Source organism: Haliotis asinina, chromosome 8 (assembly GCF_037392515.1).
Source record: "Haliotis asinina isolate JCU_RB_2024 chromosome 8, JCU_Hal_asi_v2, whole genome shotgun sequence".
NCBI classification, from domain to species: Eukaryota; Metazoa; Mollusca; class Gastropoda; order Lepetellida; family Haliotidae; genus Haliotis; species Haliotis asinina.
In genome coordinates this window covers 29,920,899-29,934,881 of record NC_090287.1, presented here as the reverse complement: position 1 = coordinate 29,934,881, position 13,983 = coordinate 29,920,899, and the positions used below count along the sequence as shown (strand labels likewise).

At 36.7% G+C, this 13,983-nt stretch overlaps 1 protein-coding gene across 3 annotated transcripts; it reads right to left on the bottom strand.

Moving 5' to 3' along the window:
- Positions 1–578: 578 nt before the first annotated feature.
- LOC137293779 (seipin-like) lies at positions 579–13,889 on the bottom strand. Of its 3 annotated transcripts, none has more exons than XM_067824513.1 (7): positions 13,596–13,889; positions 7,752–7,827; positions 5,812–5,887; positions 5,266–5,333; positions 4,203–4,435; positions 3,057–3,265; positions 579–2,377 (listed from the first exon to the last, which is right to left on the bottom strand). In XM_067824513.1, exons 1-7 carry the CDS (start codon positions 13,805–13,807, stop codon positions 2,127–2,129), a joined length of 1,125 nt encoding a protein of 374 aa, XP_067680614.1. In that variant the 5' UTR covers positions 13,808–13,889; the 3' UTR covers positions 579–2,126. The 3 variants fall into 3 exon arrangements, with proteins under 3 accessions (XP_067680614.1, XP_067680613.1, XP_067680612.1); XM_067824512.1 differs by having other exon boundaries at positions 5,818–5,887; positions 13,596–13,877; XM_067824511.1 differs by having other exon boundaries at positions 579–2,371; positions 13,596–13,870.
- Positions 13,890–13,983: the final 94 nt, after the last annotated feature.

Below are 13,983 nucleotides of genomic sequence, written 5' to 3'. Positions count from 1 at the left end.
ACGAACATTCATAATTCTGTTTTCATAATAGGATCCAGTCTACTGTGTGATGTTGTTAGTTTCATGTCAGTGTGTTGTACTCAGCTGAAGCACTTCAGTTACCATCTCCATATTCCATGTTTCAGTTACTGAGAATGACCTCGTCAAACCAGGCTATTGACAAAATGTTTCCAAAGTATACCAACACAAAGATGCTGATCTTAGCATTTCTCGTTGTTTTTTATCTTGAAAAACCAATACTTTGAACTGAGTTGCAGACAAGCATGGATTTCAGTGGGGGAAAAATGTGATAGGTTCAAATGTTAAGTGTAAGATTCTTGCCTTTTTTTCAGCGTGTATGTGTGTGTCTCTCTCTGCTTGTACAAGACTGCACTTGTATTTTACTTATACAACTGCAGACCAAACTATGCATAGGATTACATGTTCCTGAATGGTCATTAGAAGCGAGTCATCAGCACAACAATGTAAGTGTGTAGCAACCCAGTGGATATGGTGCAGTCCGAAAAAGAGAAAACATCATCAGTCTGTAATCCTCTTTCATTTTCATTACTTGCTTTCTGAAAACATAACTAAATGTCCAAATTGTGTATCATTTTATTTACATAAAACAATACTGACAAAATAATCTAAAAATATAAAGTTAAAAACAGTTGAAAGTGAATTAAAAGCAAACAGTTGGACCTTGTGCAGTTGGCCAGTTAATCACACATCATACATCACACGCTCACACAAGTTGACCAATCACAACACTGCTTGCAAAAGCAGCAATTTGGAAGCAGGCACAGTACTCACAATCACTTGAATTGGTTGATTTCAAAAGAGGAATGAACAGATTCACATGGTTTCATGGCTTTTGTACTGACTGGTTAATTATTCCTTCTGCAGATACATGACTATATGCATGTCCAAATTTATAGACAACAGTGTAGCTTAACAGTCATTATGGAATGTCCCAGTGAGGTTGTCAGTTTAAAACTATGTCACTGTTGTTAAAAATGTTTAAAGTTGAAAACTTGTGTAACTTTACTTTCATTTTCGCAATTCACCAATCAGTGAAATAAATTCCTGTATGGGGATCAAACAACTCAAATATAAGCCACTCTATTGCTAGTGCAAGTCAAACTAACAGTTTATCTACACTGGAACACTAACTCTACACAATAAGGAAAGAAACATATTCTAGCAACATTCTGTCAACAAATGCATGTGTATTGTACCAGTGATGTGCATATTAGAAATATAGACCAGTCCACACTTCAGCACCCAAAAACAAACATTCTCAAAAACTACAAGTGGTTTCTCTTTCAAACAATAGATACAAACAGTATCCCTTTGGTATTATCATAAAAATACATTTGTCTTCTGAAAAATTCACACTGACAATCATATCACAGTCAAAATATTCCATAACAACATCAAGTCAAACCGTACACACATTTCATGTCATACTCTGGCAAATCATACATAAACATTGCACAAACATACATATAACTAAGCTATGCTGCATTTAAAGTAGGTTACATTTTGATGTATGAGGTTTCATTTACAAATGAAATCAATTTTCAGATAATTACAAGGTATGAACTGAAGTCACATGCAGCTTCTCCCTTTCACTTAAACATAACATGTCATTAAACATATTGTCAGTTTACACATTGTACCCGGCCTTCTTGAGCTTCAAGGCAAAAATTATGGTCATAATCTCAGAGAGGTTCATAGGAATGGACTGATAATTGCACAAGCAGATCCAAGAAGTGAGACAATTATCTTAAATAAATACTCTTTGAATCAACTACTGTCACTACATGGCTGAAATAATGCCAATGTGATGTAAAATAAAACTCAAAATAACATTGGAAGACACTACAGCAGTATTTTTGGATCAGAAAGATGCTTGGCTAACTGTTTCACTCTACTAATATTCAAGGAATCCATCCCAGTTTATGTATAACCTGCTTACATGCTTCACACCATGGAGACCAAAAGAGCTGTTAATGTATTTGTGTTGATGTGTCATCAAAAGTGATCTTCACTGGATCTATAATCTTTGTCAATAAAACTGAATTCTGTCTTATCTAAATTATAATGACAAATGGCAGTTTTCAAACATCATATATTTTTCCCCCTCAAAGAACTGCTTCTATGTTGCTTGGTCGTCGTAACCTGAGTCGATTGCTATCATCGCTTCCTGGCAGCATGACATCAGATGACATCAGAACTATGTCATCATCTTCCACAGCGGCCATTTCTCCCAGACTCTCATCCTGAATGCCATGTGATTCTTGGTAGTCATGTGATCCTTGATAGTCATGTGACTCTACAAATGATTTCACAGTTGTTTCCTCCTCATCTTCTGGGGAAGAGCTGTCTGCTGCTGCTGCAGGAAAGAGACAAGCAAGAACTCAGAAAGAGGATAGTGAGTTTGGTTCAGTGATGCTTCTGGCAATATTACATCAATATCACAGTAGGGGTTAGACTAACAACTAGTGTCTGAAATGAACACATTTTACTGAAAAATGTTTATAGTAAATAAATAATATAATGAAATGGAGCCCTGAGAATCTGAAGCTAAGGATATCTAGACTCGCCACATTTTCTAGACTCACATTGGCTTTCTAGGACACATTTGCTTCAGTTTCTGTACGACAGACGAGAAAGGTATCACCAGATATAGGTGTAACAAGAGACTGCTTTAGTCAATGTGGGAAAAGATGTCAACACCTGTTAGAAAAGTCTCATACATGTACCTACATTTAGACATGTCCCTTCATTTTCTTTAAAATTTCCAAACATTGATCTTTATCACACAGTTCGGTCAAATATCTGTATCAGATCATATCTTAGTTGAGAATTTGCAAGTGCAAGAAATAGCAAAATCTTTCTAACAATATCTTAAAGTTATCAAATTTTACATTTAAAGCAGGTCAAGGTGGTACCTTATCATTACCTTATACTAAATCAAACAACATACAAATACCTCCATGCTCTGTGATCTGTATCTGACATAGAAACTGAAATATTAACATGCACAACATCAACAGATTCAGTAATCTCACCTCCCCTCTCTCGCTCTAACTGTTCTCGGATTCTCTGTCGTCTCACATCGAGCGACATCCTCCGCATCATCGGAACAAACTCCTCCTCCTCCACCGTGTCCTTTTGAGAGTACTGATACCATGACAACAGTGCCATGAATGCCAGGAATGTGAAGTTTCCCACGATGCCACTCACAGCGCTGAACTTGGGCCAGTAGAACATGTAATACCTGGAAAAAACAAATACCAGCTTAAATTTAAGTATGCAAATAAGATTTCTGTTATCAATGGTAATCTGGTTATAACATGCAACCACTTGATTTTCTACAGCAAGCTGGCTATTCTCGAAATTGTCCATAGCCCTACGAACTTCTTAAGCCCATTCTTAACACATTGGCTATGATCATCCAGCAGTTTGTTGAAAGGAAAAAGGTGGACAAGTTAAGGATGTCAACTTCTGTAACATGCAGAACATGATGTTTCGAGGGATATTCTAGCCATGTGAAGTGTTCACCTATGCAATCCTACCACATTTGTGGCATCCACATACATAGCAAGTTAGGAACCAAGTACATCTGTCAATGTGAAAATGATCTTTCTCAGGAAACCTTGCTGACGATAAAGAAATCACCTTGTAGGGTCAGAAACCAATTAAAAAGAAATACTAAACCATAAACTCTTGTTTGTTCTACTACCACTGGTGGTTGTCCAATTGATAAAAATAATAAAAGATTGGCCGCAGTGACCAAGCAATTGATATGCTTTCTCATAATCGAATACCAACAATTTTGGAACGCTTGTTTGCATTAACAATATTTTTCAAAATTTCATTAGATTTACATTTCATTTTCACAAGAAGCCCGTTCTGAGTCATATTTGAATTCATTTTAAAAATTCCAGGAAATGTTCCTACATACTAGTCATCTTATAAAGATGTGAAATTAGCAAATGCATTTTCATGAATTTGCAAAAACAACCTAATGAACTACATCTTGTTTTTTTCAAAACTTGTGAATTAATAAACATAACAGGAAAATCTGATAAATGATGCAAACCAATTAGTTTTGATGATTGATGGGTTGTGTTGAACTAATCATAAATTATGAGATTCTAACCAATTCCCAACATAACTATCACATAACAATAGGTTATAACAAACAGGTTTACCTGAGACCAGTAAAATCGGCAAAGATCTTTATCTTGGAGGAGTATATCTCTATCTTCTTGGTCTGTATCTGAATGATAGCACCGACAGCAGAATCGACTAGATCATCTACATAGTGGTTGAACAATTCAATGTCTACCACCTGCTTCTGTTCATCAAGTCCGGCCAGGAAGAATGGGGCGAAGACCAGTGTGTACATTGTCCTGAGCAGCACTGACCGATAGTGCAGGATAGCCTGGTTAGGACGAAGTCAAAACAGTTAAACCTCTATAATCCAGACCATGTTAATCAGGAATCCTCATCTTTCAGACATACACTGTTGGGAATATCTGGGAATAGCTTAATGAACATTAGCCATGATAGATTAACTTTTAGATTTTCATCACCGCCTTCCTTAATAATCAACATCTAAAACATACATTATTGAAGCTTCTTCGTCTACTGAGAAGCTTCTACCTAAGCATGTCAGGTAAATATGGCAAAAAAAATCAGTATCTTGTTCATATTTTGAATGTTTATAAAGTTCGTATTTTCTTAAATTCAGAGTTTTGTCAAGAATGTTCTTGAGACTGCATTCAAAATCAATAATGCAAAACAAATCATCAAAACTTCTTGTCACTTATTGGTTCTGTTACCTGTGGAATACAGATTAGCTTCACAAAGCCATAAATTAAGTGTAACTGGACTAATATTGACTGAAATGGGAAATGTTTAATTCAAATTTGCTAAGATCTTTTGCATTAAACTTAGGACCAAATGTTGGCTTTTAACCAGATTGAGATAAATCCCTTCCTTAAAATGAATTTCTTCTCCTGATTATCCTTAAAGGGGAAGTAATTACTATATGTGTTTCCTTTTTCACCTGATGAAATACGCCAAATGTCTAGTCCTCCATTACATTTATGTTTCCCATGAACACACCTCAACGGTCAGTGTACACAGATGATTGGAGCTGTTTGTTCAAAATAATATATACTTAACATTTATTTGTTTGAATATCTACTGATTACTCTCTTATGGCTGGATCAGTAACAGATTGGATTTGTAACATGCACATCAACTCACGGCTCTGTCAGACTGCTGTATGACTGTCCCCTTCTTATCATACATTTGTAGCCGCACCATGAACATACCTGTGAACAGTGAGGCTTAGTAACCAGGACATACCAAGGAGTAAGGAGTTTAACCAACAATGACATGCCTGAGGATAGTTAGTTCAACCAACAATGACATACCTCAGTACAGGTAGTTCAACCAACAATGACATACCTCAGGACAGTTAGTTCAACCAACAATGATACACCTTAGGACAGTTAGTTTAACTAATAATGACATGCCTGAGGACAGTTAGTTCAACCAACAATGACATACCTAAGGACAGTTAGGTTAATCAACAATGACATACCTAAGGACAGTTAGGTTAACCAACAATGACATACAGGAAAAGACTGTCAGCAGGATCATAGAACTGCTGAAGAACTACACATCTGCTGGACTAACTACATACAAGATTCTTGGCAGCAAGATAGTAGGACTGGTGGAGAACTACATGTTTGTAGGACTACCTACATACAAGGGTGAAGACATGCTAACAAGAAAGACGAGTTTTACCTGTACCTCGGTTGGTGGGGGACTCCGGCATCTCAAGCTCCAGGTATATCCTGTAAGCTTGGCCCTTGTGGAGGATCTGGGAGAGAATAGTAGCACATCATGATTAGTATCTGTTGCTCGGGTCTCTGTCATTCTTACATCACTTGTACACTAAGTCCAAAGTACTACAACTATTTTAATGGTCTCAATGTATACTTCTGTTTGACTGGATCATCCTTTTCTGTTATATATTCTGTACTCATTTGCTATCATGGCTACGTGTGGGTCTGAATGAGACAAAGCATCCTTGATATTTCCAGGGTACGTACATTCCGATAAATCTACACAACACCCTGGATGCATCTATGATTCTTAGCTCCCTTTGCTGGCTCCACTTGTCACAGAAGCCAATCAGTTAAGCAACCGTTACAACCAAACTTGTCATTGTCATCAAAGACAATGATGCAGCTATGAAGGTTTGTTCGCAGTGCAACTCAGATTTGGGGGAAATCATGCTGACAAATTGACAATTTTGAAACTTTAAAAAAATATATGCAAGAACTCCTTCTACCTCTTTCAGAGTTGCTCTGCATGAATGGTGTTGCCAAGTCTAACTGGTTAGATAATTCAAAGACAAAAGGGAATTGTGATTGGTATGATCAACTTCCCAGTGTAGACACCTGATTGAAAATAAAAGTCAGCCAAGGGAGGTAATAAAATTTAGCCACAGATGCATCCAGGGTATGGTAGAGATTTATCAGGACATATATCCTTGAGATGTTGAGAATGGGGACAAAGGTAAAAGTAAGTATCTAATACAGTTAAACTATATTTTCAAAACTCACTCAGAGGCAATATCAACCAAAGGTGATACATCTGATTGAAATCTACCAGTATCTTAAAAAACAGTCACTATTGTCTTGTCGTATAAGTTCATTCTCCTTTGTTTGATACTCAGGAAACCTTTGGCATGCAAATAATTCATTAACAAAGTGTTCTAATGAGAAAATAACATTGAGAGCTTGTTTATATGAGCCTGAATATCTTCAATAAAAATCCATAACTTGCATTGTTATCACTTTGCTATAAAAGTGGTAAAAGAGATGGTGACAATGCAAAGTTGGTTTGTTGGCTCGTTGGTAAACTCTGCACCTACCAATATTTCAGCTATATGACTGTGGTTAAAAAATAATCAAGTCTAGACCAGACAATCCAGTGATCAACAGCATGAGCAAGATCTACACTATTAGTAAACAAGGACATGTATCAAGTCTGACCACCCGATCCCATTAGTCACCTCTTATGACAAGTATGAGTTGCTGAAGACCAATTTTAACCCACACCTTCATATGTCTCCAAAACAAGATACGATTGCGAATATTTACAATGTTAGAATGGAAACATAATGCACTGGATACCAGAACTGGCTAAAAGATAGAGAATAATGTCTATGGGAAGAACTATTAATGATAATCAATGCAAACATTGTCTCATCAATAATATCTTACATAAACTATTGTAGTGGAATGTTGTTCCAATTTACCAAAACTTGTACTTAAGATGGAATACCTCACATGCTTCAGCACTTACCACATGCTAACATGCGTCACAACTCACCACTGATATCAAATATGTTGACTTCTCTGTTCCTGTGTTGCCTGTTTCCTTTAGGTTACTACTCCAAGGTTTATCAATAACCAAATGATATGCATGTCACAACTCTAACATCTCCACTGATAGTCAGCTCTAGTAGATAATTACCATTATCACTGTGACGAATATCAAGAAGTGGCTTCAGAATCAGTACTTGTGCCATCTATGGAACTGACCACAATAAATCAGGAACAAACCAACCGACCATCTTTTTGCTATTTGCTGATCACCATCGGGCTAGGATCACAACATATCTGATGATAAGAATAGCAAACAGTTTTGAGGTAAAATAGACTGACATAACTTACTTCTTCTCTGCCATCCTCTCCAAATGTCAGGTTAGCTTGTGGGAATGTGCATATCCCAGCTCCCTCCGGGCATACGCTGAAGCACAAAATATTGGCATCCTTCAACAGCATCTCATACCAAATAGAATGCCATTTGGTTTTAAGTTGCCTCTAAAGTTTTAACATAACGAAGCATGCATCTAAAGTTAAAAGTCATGAGGGGTTTTAATATCATAAGTTAACACAGTTATCCAACAAAGCAGAAGTCACACATGGATCTATGTCTGTGTAAGTTGAGCATGGAGTCACACTGAGTTCAAACACACAACCATCCAGGCAACAGCTAGTTGTTGGTTGGTTTAATGTCACTGTGTCCTTTTGTGGTATAGAAACAATGACTGAATGGCTAAAACATCCCATGGGCAAAGGTATCATCAGGATCACAAATAACATTTTAAATTTGGAAATCAAGGTCTGCTTTCTGTTACGTGAAATGTGAGAAAATCATTCTAAAATCCAAATCATGAAATTGATTGTTTGATTGGCATTCTAGAAGTTGGTCAGTAAATCATAAAAAATACAATGTTTAGTTTGATAATGGTGTAAGAATCTGCATAAAAACATCACTTTATTAGTGGTGGTCTGATTAACTGGAATAATCGAAGATTGGTTGTAGTGACCAAACAACCATGCAATCGATCACATTTTCTCATAATCGAACACAAATGATTTTGGAACTACTGACTTAGTCTTTGAAACACTTGACTACAGAATATATTTTCGAAGTTGTCAGGCCCTGAAAACATGTCTTATTCTTAGAAAAGTCTCTTCACTTACTGAAAAGTCATGACCGAATATTTCAAGAAGACTCCAGGAAGTTTATGTTCAGTCATTACTAAGGTTGTGCAATATTACCAGTTTACTAGTATTTACCGGTGCAGTCATGAAATCGATACGTATTGTGATATGCGGATAGAAAACTGATATTTAGACAGTCATTCGAAACAGTTTGTAACACTCAGAAATCTTCAGATATTTCCATTTTTCACATCGGAAGCCAAGTTAAGTTTGGTTTGAAGATATGCTCTTGACTTTTGTTTAAGTGTTTCGCAATTATTTGGATCTGAATATTTCAAATATTTACTCATTAATGATCAGTGATCTCTGTCATGTCCCGAACAGGTCAAGTTGCTGTCTAAGATCTATTGAGAGTGGAGTTTACTAGCTTGTTTCATTTATGCCAAATATATGATTTTGTCATAATGAAAAGTTTTTATTAAAGCTTAATCAAGCATAGTGATTTTGTTGTGTTTTTGCTTTATACATCAAGCAATAACTCATGTATAAGGAGTTGTTGAGTTTTTTTGTTAAAAAACATTCTTGCAATAAATTGCAATACATATTGCAATATATGTTTTTGCATTGCAATATATCGCAATATGAAAATTCTCTGCAATACCCACCCCAAGTAGCAAGCTGCTTGATGTTCTACTTATCTGCAATAAGAATCTGAATAGGAAAATCTGAAAAATGTCAGTAACCAATTTTTTTTGATGATTGTTTGTTGGTAATGAAGCAATCATCATTTGTGAGATACCAGCCAATTACCAACACTACACTTTATGAAAAAAACTTGAAGCTGTTGTTACTATCCATATAGTAATATGTTTTGTTTATAGCTACCAGTTCATTTAGATTGAAATATTAGCAGTTGTTCTTGTTATGACGGTCTAAGTTAAGCATTACATCTCTCTAGATCATGTAAATATCTACCAGTAGATGTGAAGATTCATAGGGTGCTTCACAAATTGCTCAGCCTGATACTTTTTTCTACAATATACCACACAATAAATAATGATGCCAATGACTGACTTCAGTTAAGTAACGACTTTAAGAATATTTCAGTTATAATATTATATCTCAAGGTATGAGCTTTAAAGGGGCACTCATCCGGAGCGAATAATGTTTCTCGCCAACGGCCTAATTACGAAACCAAACGGCAAGTTGGTCAGCACCCGCTCCCTCGACCATGACGGACACAGGGACTGGGCTCCTGTCCACATTTGCAGAATTTCTTCACCCTACAGTCAGGAGGCCGGATTCCCATCATATGCCATTATATAATAATATCCATGGTATTCCTTATCTGATTGTGAAAAAATATCCCAGCAGGGTATTTCTTTTTCTGATGCCTGGATGGAATAGTGACTGATTCAATTTGATCTTATTTCTGTGTTTTTTACTTTGATATTTAATCATGTCATGTGAAAAATATGATGTCTAAATACACATAGCAAACCATTTGTTTCATAATTAAGTCCGAAAGATTGCAACGCTTTATATTTAGATAGTTTTGAGGGTTGGCCCAGCTGTCATAGCAAACATCATACATAAAGTTTGGTAGCTACGACCCTGGTTTATTATCTATGATAATAAAAAACACACTTGACTTATCTGAATTCATAAACTAATAAGAACGACTTTGCCATTGGTAGAGAAATCTGAAAATTTTCTTACGTAAAAAAACCCTGATTATACTCATTTACCCAAGTACACAGCAAATACCTATGTGCATTTCTTATGTAACAATGAAGTTCCATTGGTATCCTCAAATCAGTTTCGGCCCAGTTTCGGACCACAGAGATTACATCTTCCTTGCTGTAACTCGCAGTTGATGGTATTTGTCATCATTCACTTGATGGTCAGTTAATGAATATATAACAGGTATAAATAGTGGTAACACCTTTATAATTACTCGACATAGGTTCCCATTTGGCGCTTCTCCTGTCTGGAGTAAATACTCAACATTATCATGATTATTAATTAAGGTCTGTAGTGGCAAATGTATTGCATGTTATGTAATATGTGCATGTAAGTGATGCAAGAGGTTTATCAGCTGAGTTACAAAAACAAACATTAATCAAAGGATTAACCGATAACACACTGATTGATTAATTACTTCCATAGCGGATTTGTCAAAAAAGCAGTGTTTATGAGTGTAGATTTAAGTAATCTATACCGAATACACCCTGTCATAAAGTACAAGCGTAAAAACAACATCCTTCCTACAAAGAATTAACCACCACTGCCTTGATTGCTGCTCATTCTTGGCTATGTAATGGCGGACATCATACAGTTATTTGCCAGGTGTGCTGTCCTGGGTGACCAGTGAGATTATGTATACATGTACACCAGTGTGAAAATTTCTCAAACGATGTGTCGCTTTTTTGCACATTAGACTGTTGAAAGACACATGACATAGAGCAGGATTATTTACCAGCTGCAGATGAATGGAATATCGTTCTTTTATGTGGATATTGATGGATACATTCCCGAACGAGGTAATAAGCCTGACATTGTTGCTATAACTTTCGTCTGTCTTGAATTTAATATATGCATTTTGTTTTAATTTATTTCTTGTAGCATTCAGCAGAATCCGTCTTACAGAAAACATGCACTAGGTAGCGAATAGGGTGTGCGTGAAATATGATTCACGTTGGCAATCTATACACAATGTTTAGATATTAAAATCATGTTAGAAATTCACTGTAAGTATAAGCAGACTGTGTGGGTTTTTTTTATTAACTTTCAAAATGCATACAAATGTGACAAGGAACTAATTAGGTTTATAAGACAAAATATAAAGACCTACACTGACTTCGTTATTTTTCAGTCCTAATGTTTTTTTCACAGCACTGGCAGATGAGTAAACTTCAAGGTGTTTGCTTTGTTTTCATAATAACGAAGTAAAATGACTTCATCTTTGTTGATCAGTCTACACATAAAATATTAGTTGCACATATGGGAGGTTCAGCAGAGATCATGAACCTGTCACGAATTCTGGGAAATCATCCGGGTACTCGCGGGAGAAATACAATAACCAAAGAAACCACCAGTCCATGGAAATTGCTCCGCATCAGTGACCCTTTAAAGCTCAGTAGGTTGAAACCTGTGCATTGGCATGATGACCCCAAAATCTTATAAACTTGTTCAGAGAAAACCCAGATTCAAACCAATGATTACATATACTCATATGGAAAATAATTCTGAACTGAACTAAAAAAAAAATTCTGCAGTCCAAACCAGGGGCAAATACAGCTTTTTGAGAAATTGGGGGTGCCCACTATTGAGAAAAGAGGGAGCACACTTAACCTTCACTTGAGCTGCAACGGTCATTTAACAAACATTCAGGACAAAGGGGTGTTGTGCACCCCTGCTACCCCATCTGGATCAGCTTATATTAACTAACTGACAATGCAAGGCTGTCATCTGTGGACTGACTGCATGCACTGATATAGATTTTCCTGTGACCAGATTGCTTGTCACAGGCTGCAGAGTAGGGTACTGAAATGTACTTTGCTTAAATCAAATAGATCTTGATTCAACCAAGATGCCATCTGGTCCAAAATCAGATGCCATGTCCATATGACCAAAGAAATTAAGACAACCAGTAAGCTGACAAGGTAAGGATGTCATCTATGACTTACCTTGCTACACCTTGATCTTGAATGAATTATGGGTGGATACAGTTTTATTTGATTGTTCGCTAAGCAAAATATACTAGAATATGAAAATATTCTTGTTTTGTATGTTTGCTATGTCATTTCATTGCCCAGGCAGTATGTTTTTACACTTTGTAAATAATCAAGCCTAGACCAGACAATTTCGTGATTGACTACACCATCATCAATCCACTCAGTTTGGATGAAATGACATGCCATCATCTAGTGACAACACCTGGGCCTAGATTTTCTAAGCTCTCTTAGACTGAAAGACGACTTGAGTGTCTGGCAGCTGCCTGAGCATTGAACATGAACTGCACCCTCATACCTGCTTGAGTTTCCTCATCTAAATCATTGCTTTCTTTTCAACTTATGACATGTATGTGAGTGAGTGAGTGAGTGAGTGAGTGAGTGAGTGAGTGAGTGAGTGAGTGAGTGAGTGAGTGAGTGAGTGAGTGAGTGAGTGAGTGAGTGAGTGAGTGAGTTTAGTTTTACGCCGCACTCAGCAATATTCCAGCTAAATGACGGCGGTCTGTAAATAATCGAGTCTGCACCAGACAATCCAGTGACCAACAACATGAGCATCGATCTGCGCAGTTGGGATTAGGTGGTCAGGCTTGCTGACATGGTTGACACATGTCATCGGTTCCCAACTGTGCAGATTGATGCTCATGTCGTTGGTCACTGGATTGTCTGGTGCAGACTCGATTATTTACAGACCACTGCCATATAGCTAGAATATTGCCGAATGCGGCGTAAAACTTAACTCACTCACTCACTCACTCATTTGACATATACATGGTCAGCTGAATTGTCAGGCACTTGGTCAATAACACATGCATACAGAAAGATATCAGATGCCATCTTTGTACTGCTAGAGAGTATGCAAATTAGCTATGATGTCATGATAGACAGTGAACAGTGATCGAGTTGGTGAGTTTTGTTTTACGTCACTTTTAGCTATAATCCAGCAATATCAGGGCAGGGGACACAATAGGCTTCTTACATTGCACCTATGTGGCAAACTGAACTCGGGGCCTCTGTGTGACGAGCAAATGCTTCAACCATAAGACTACCCCCTCGCCCTGTATGATATACAAAAATAGCCATATCATTTCGCAAGATAATTGATAATTGCTTGTCATTTGGCACAAAAAATAGGGTAAGGTTTCACATGACCTCTTTCCTTACCTCGAATGCAGACATAGTTGAATAAATGCCAAAAATAAATATGTCAACAAATCACAAAACATTTAACTAAAAAAACACAGATATAAACCAATACTTGAAAATGACATCAAATACTAACACAAGATGTGGCAAAACAAACATATACAGAAACTTTCAAGCACGAAGTACTTACTCGAATTTGAAGTAAACAGGTCGTATGTGGGAAGCACTTGGCATGTAAAGCCAGTAAAAACTGGCATAAAAAAATATTGACAACCATAGTATAGTGATTAAAACACCAATTAGAATGAACAAACGAATAAAGATAGTCTTTAGTTTAGAGAAAGCAACTTGCAAAAAGATGCCTCCCCAGTCTACAATGTTTCCAAATAGGTCGATAACCATTGTGAAGCAGTTGAATGAGCATTGTTGTGTGTACGAAATAAGTATAACCTCGGCAACCTTTAACCTAGTCGCTTACACCAACAAAATAAATCCACGACAATCCTGTAAAATCGTACAAAGCATAATATTCAGCAAATATATACGATAAATTGATATTTATACTTATCTGATGTTCC

Bases quoted from the DNA above. Each gene is read 5' to 3' on its own strand.
- LOC137293779 (XM_067824513.1), bottom strand. From the start codon at position 13,807: ATGGTTATCGACCTATTTGGAAACATTGTAGACTGGGGAGGCATCTTT. The intron at 3,266-4,202 runs GTAAACCTGTTT...TGTTTTTTCCAG, and splicing joins GCCGATTTTACTGGTCTCAG to GTATTACATGTTCTACTGGC. The intron at 2,378-3,056 runs GTGAGATTACTG...TCTTTCCTGCAG, and splicing joins GTTAGAGCGAGAGAGGGGAG to CAGCAGCAGACAGCTCTTCC.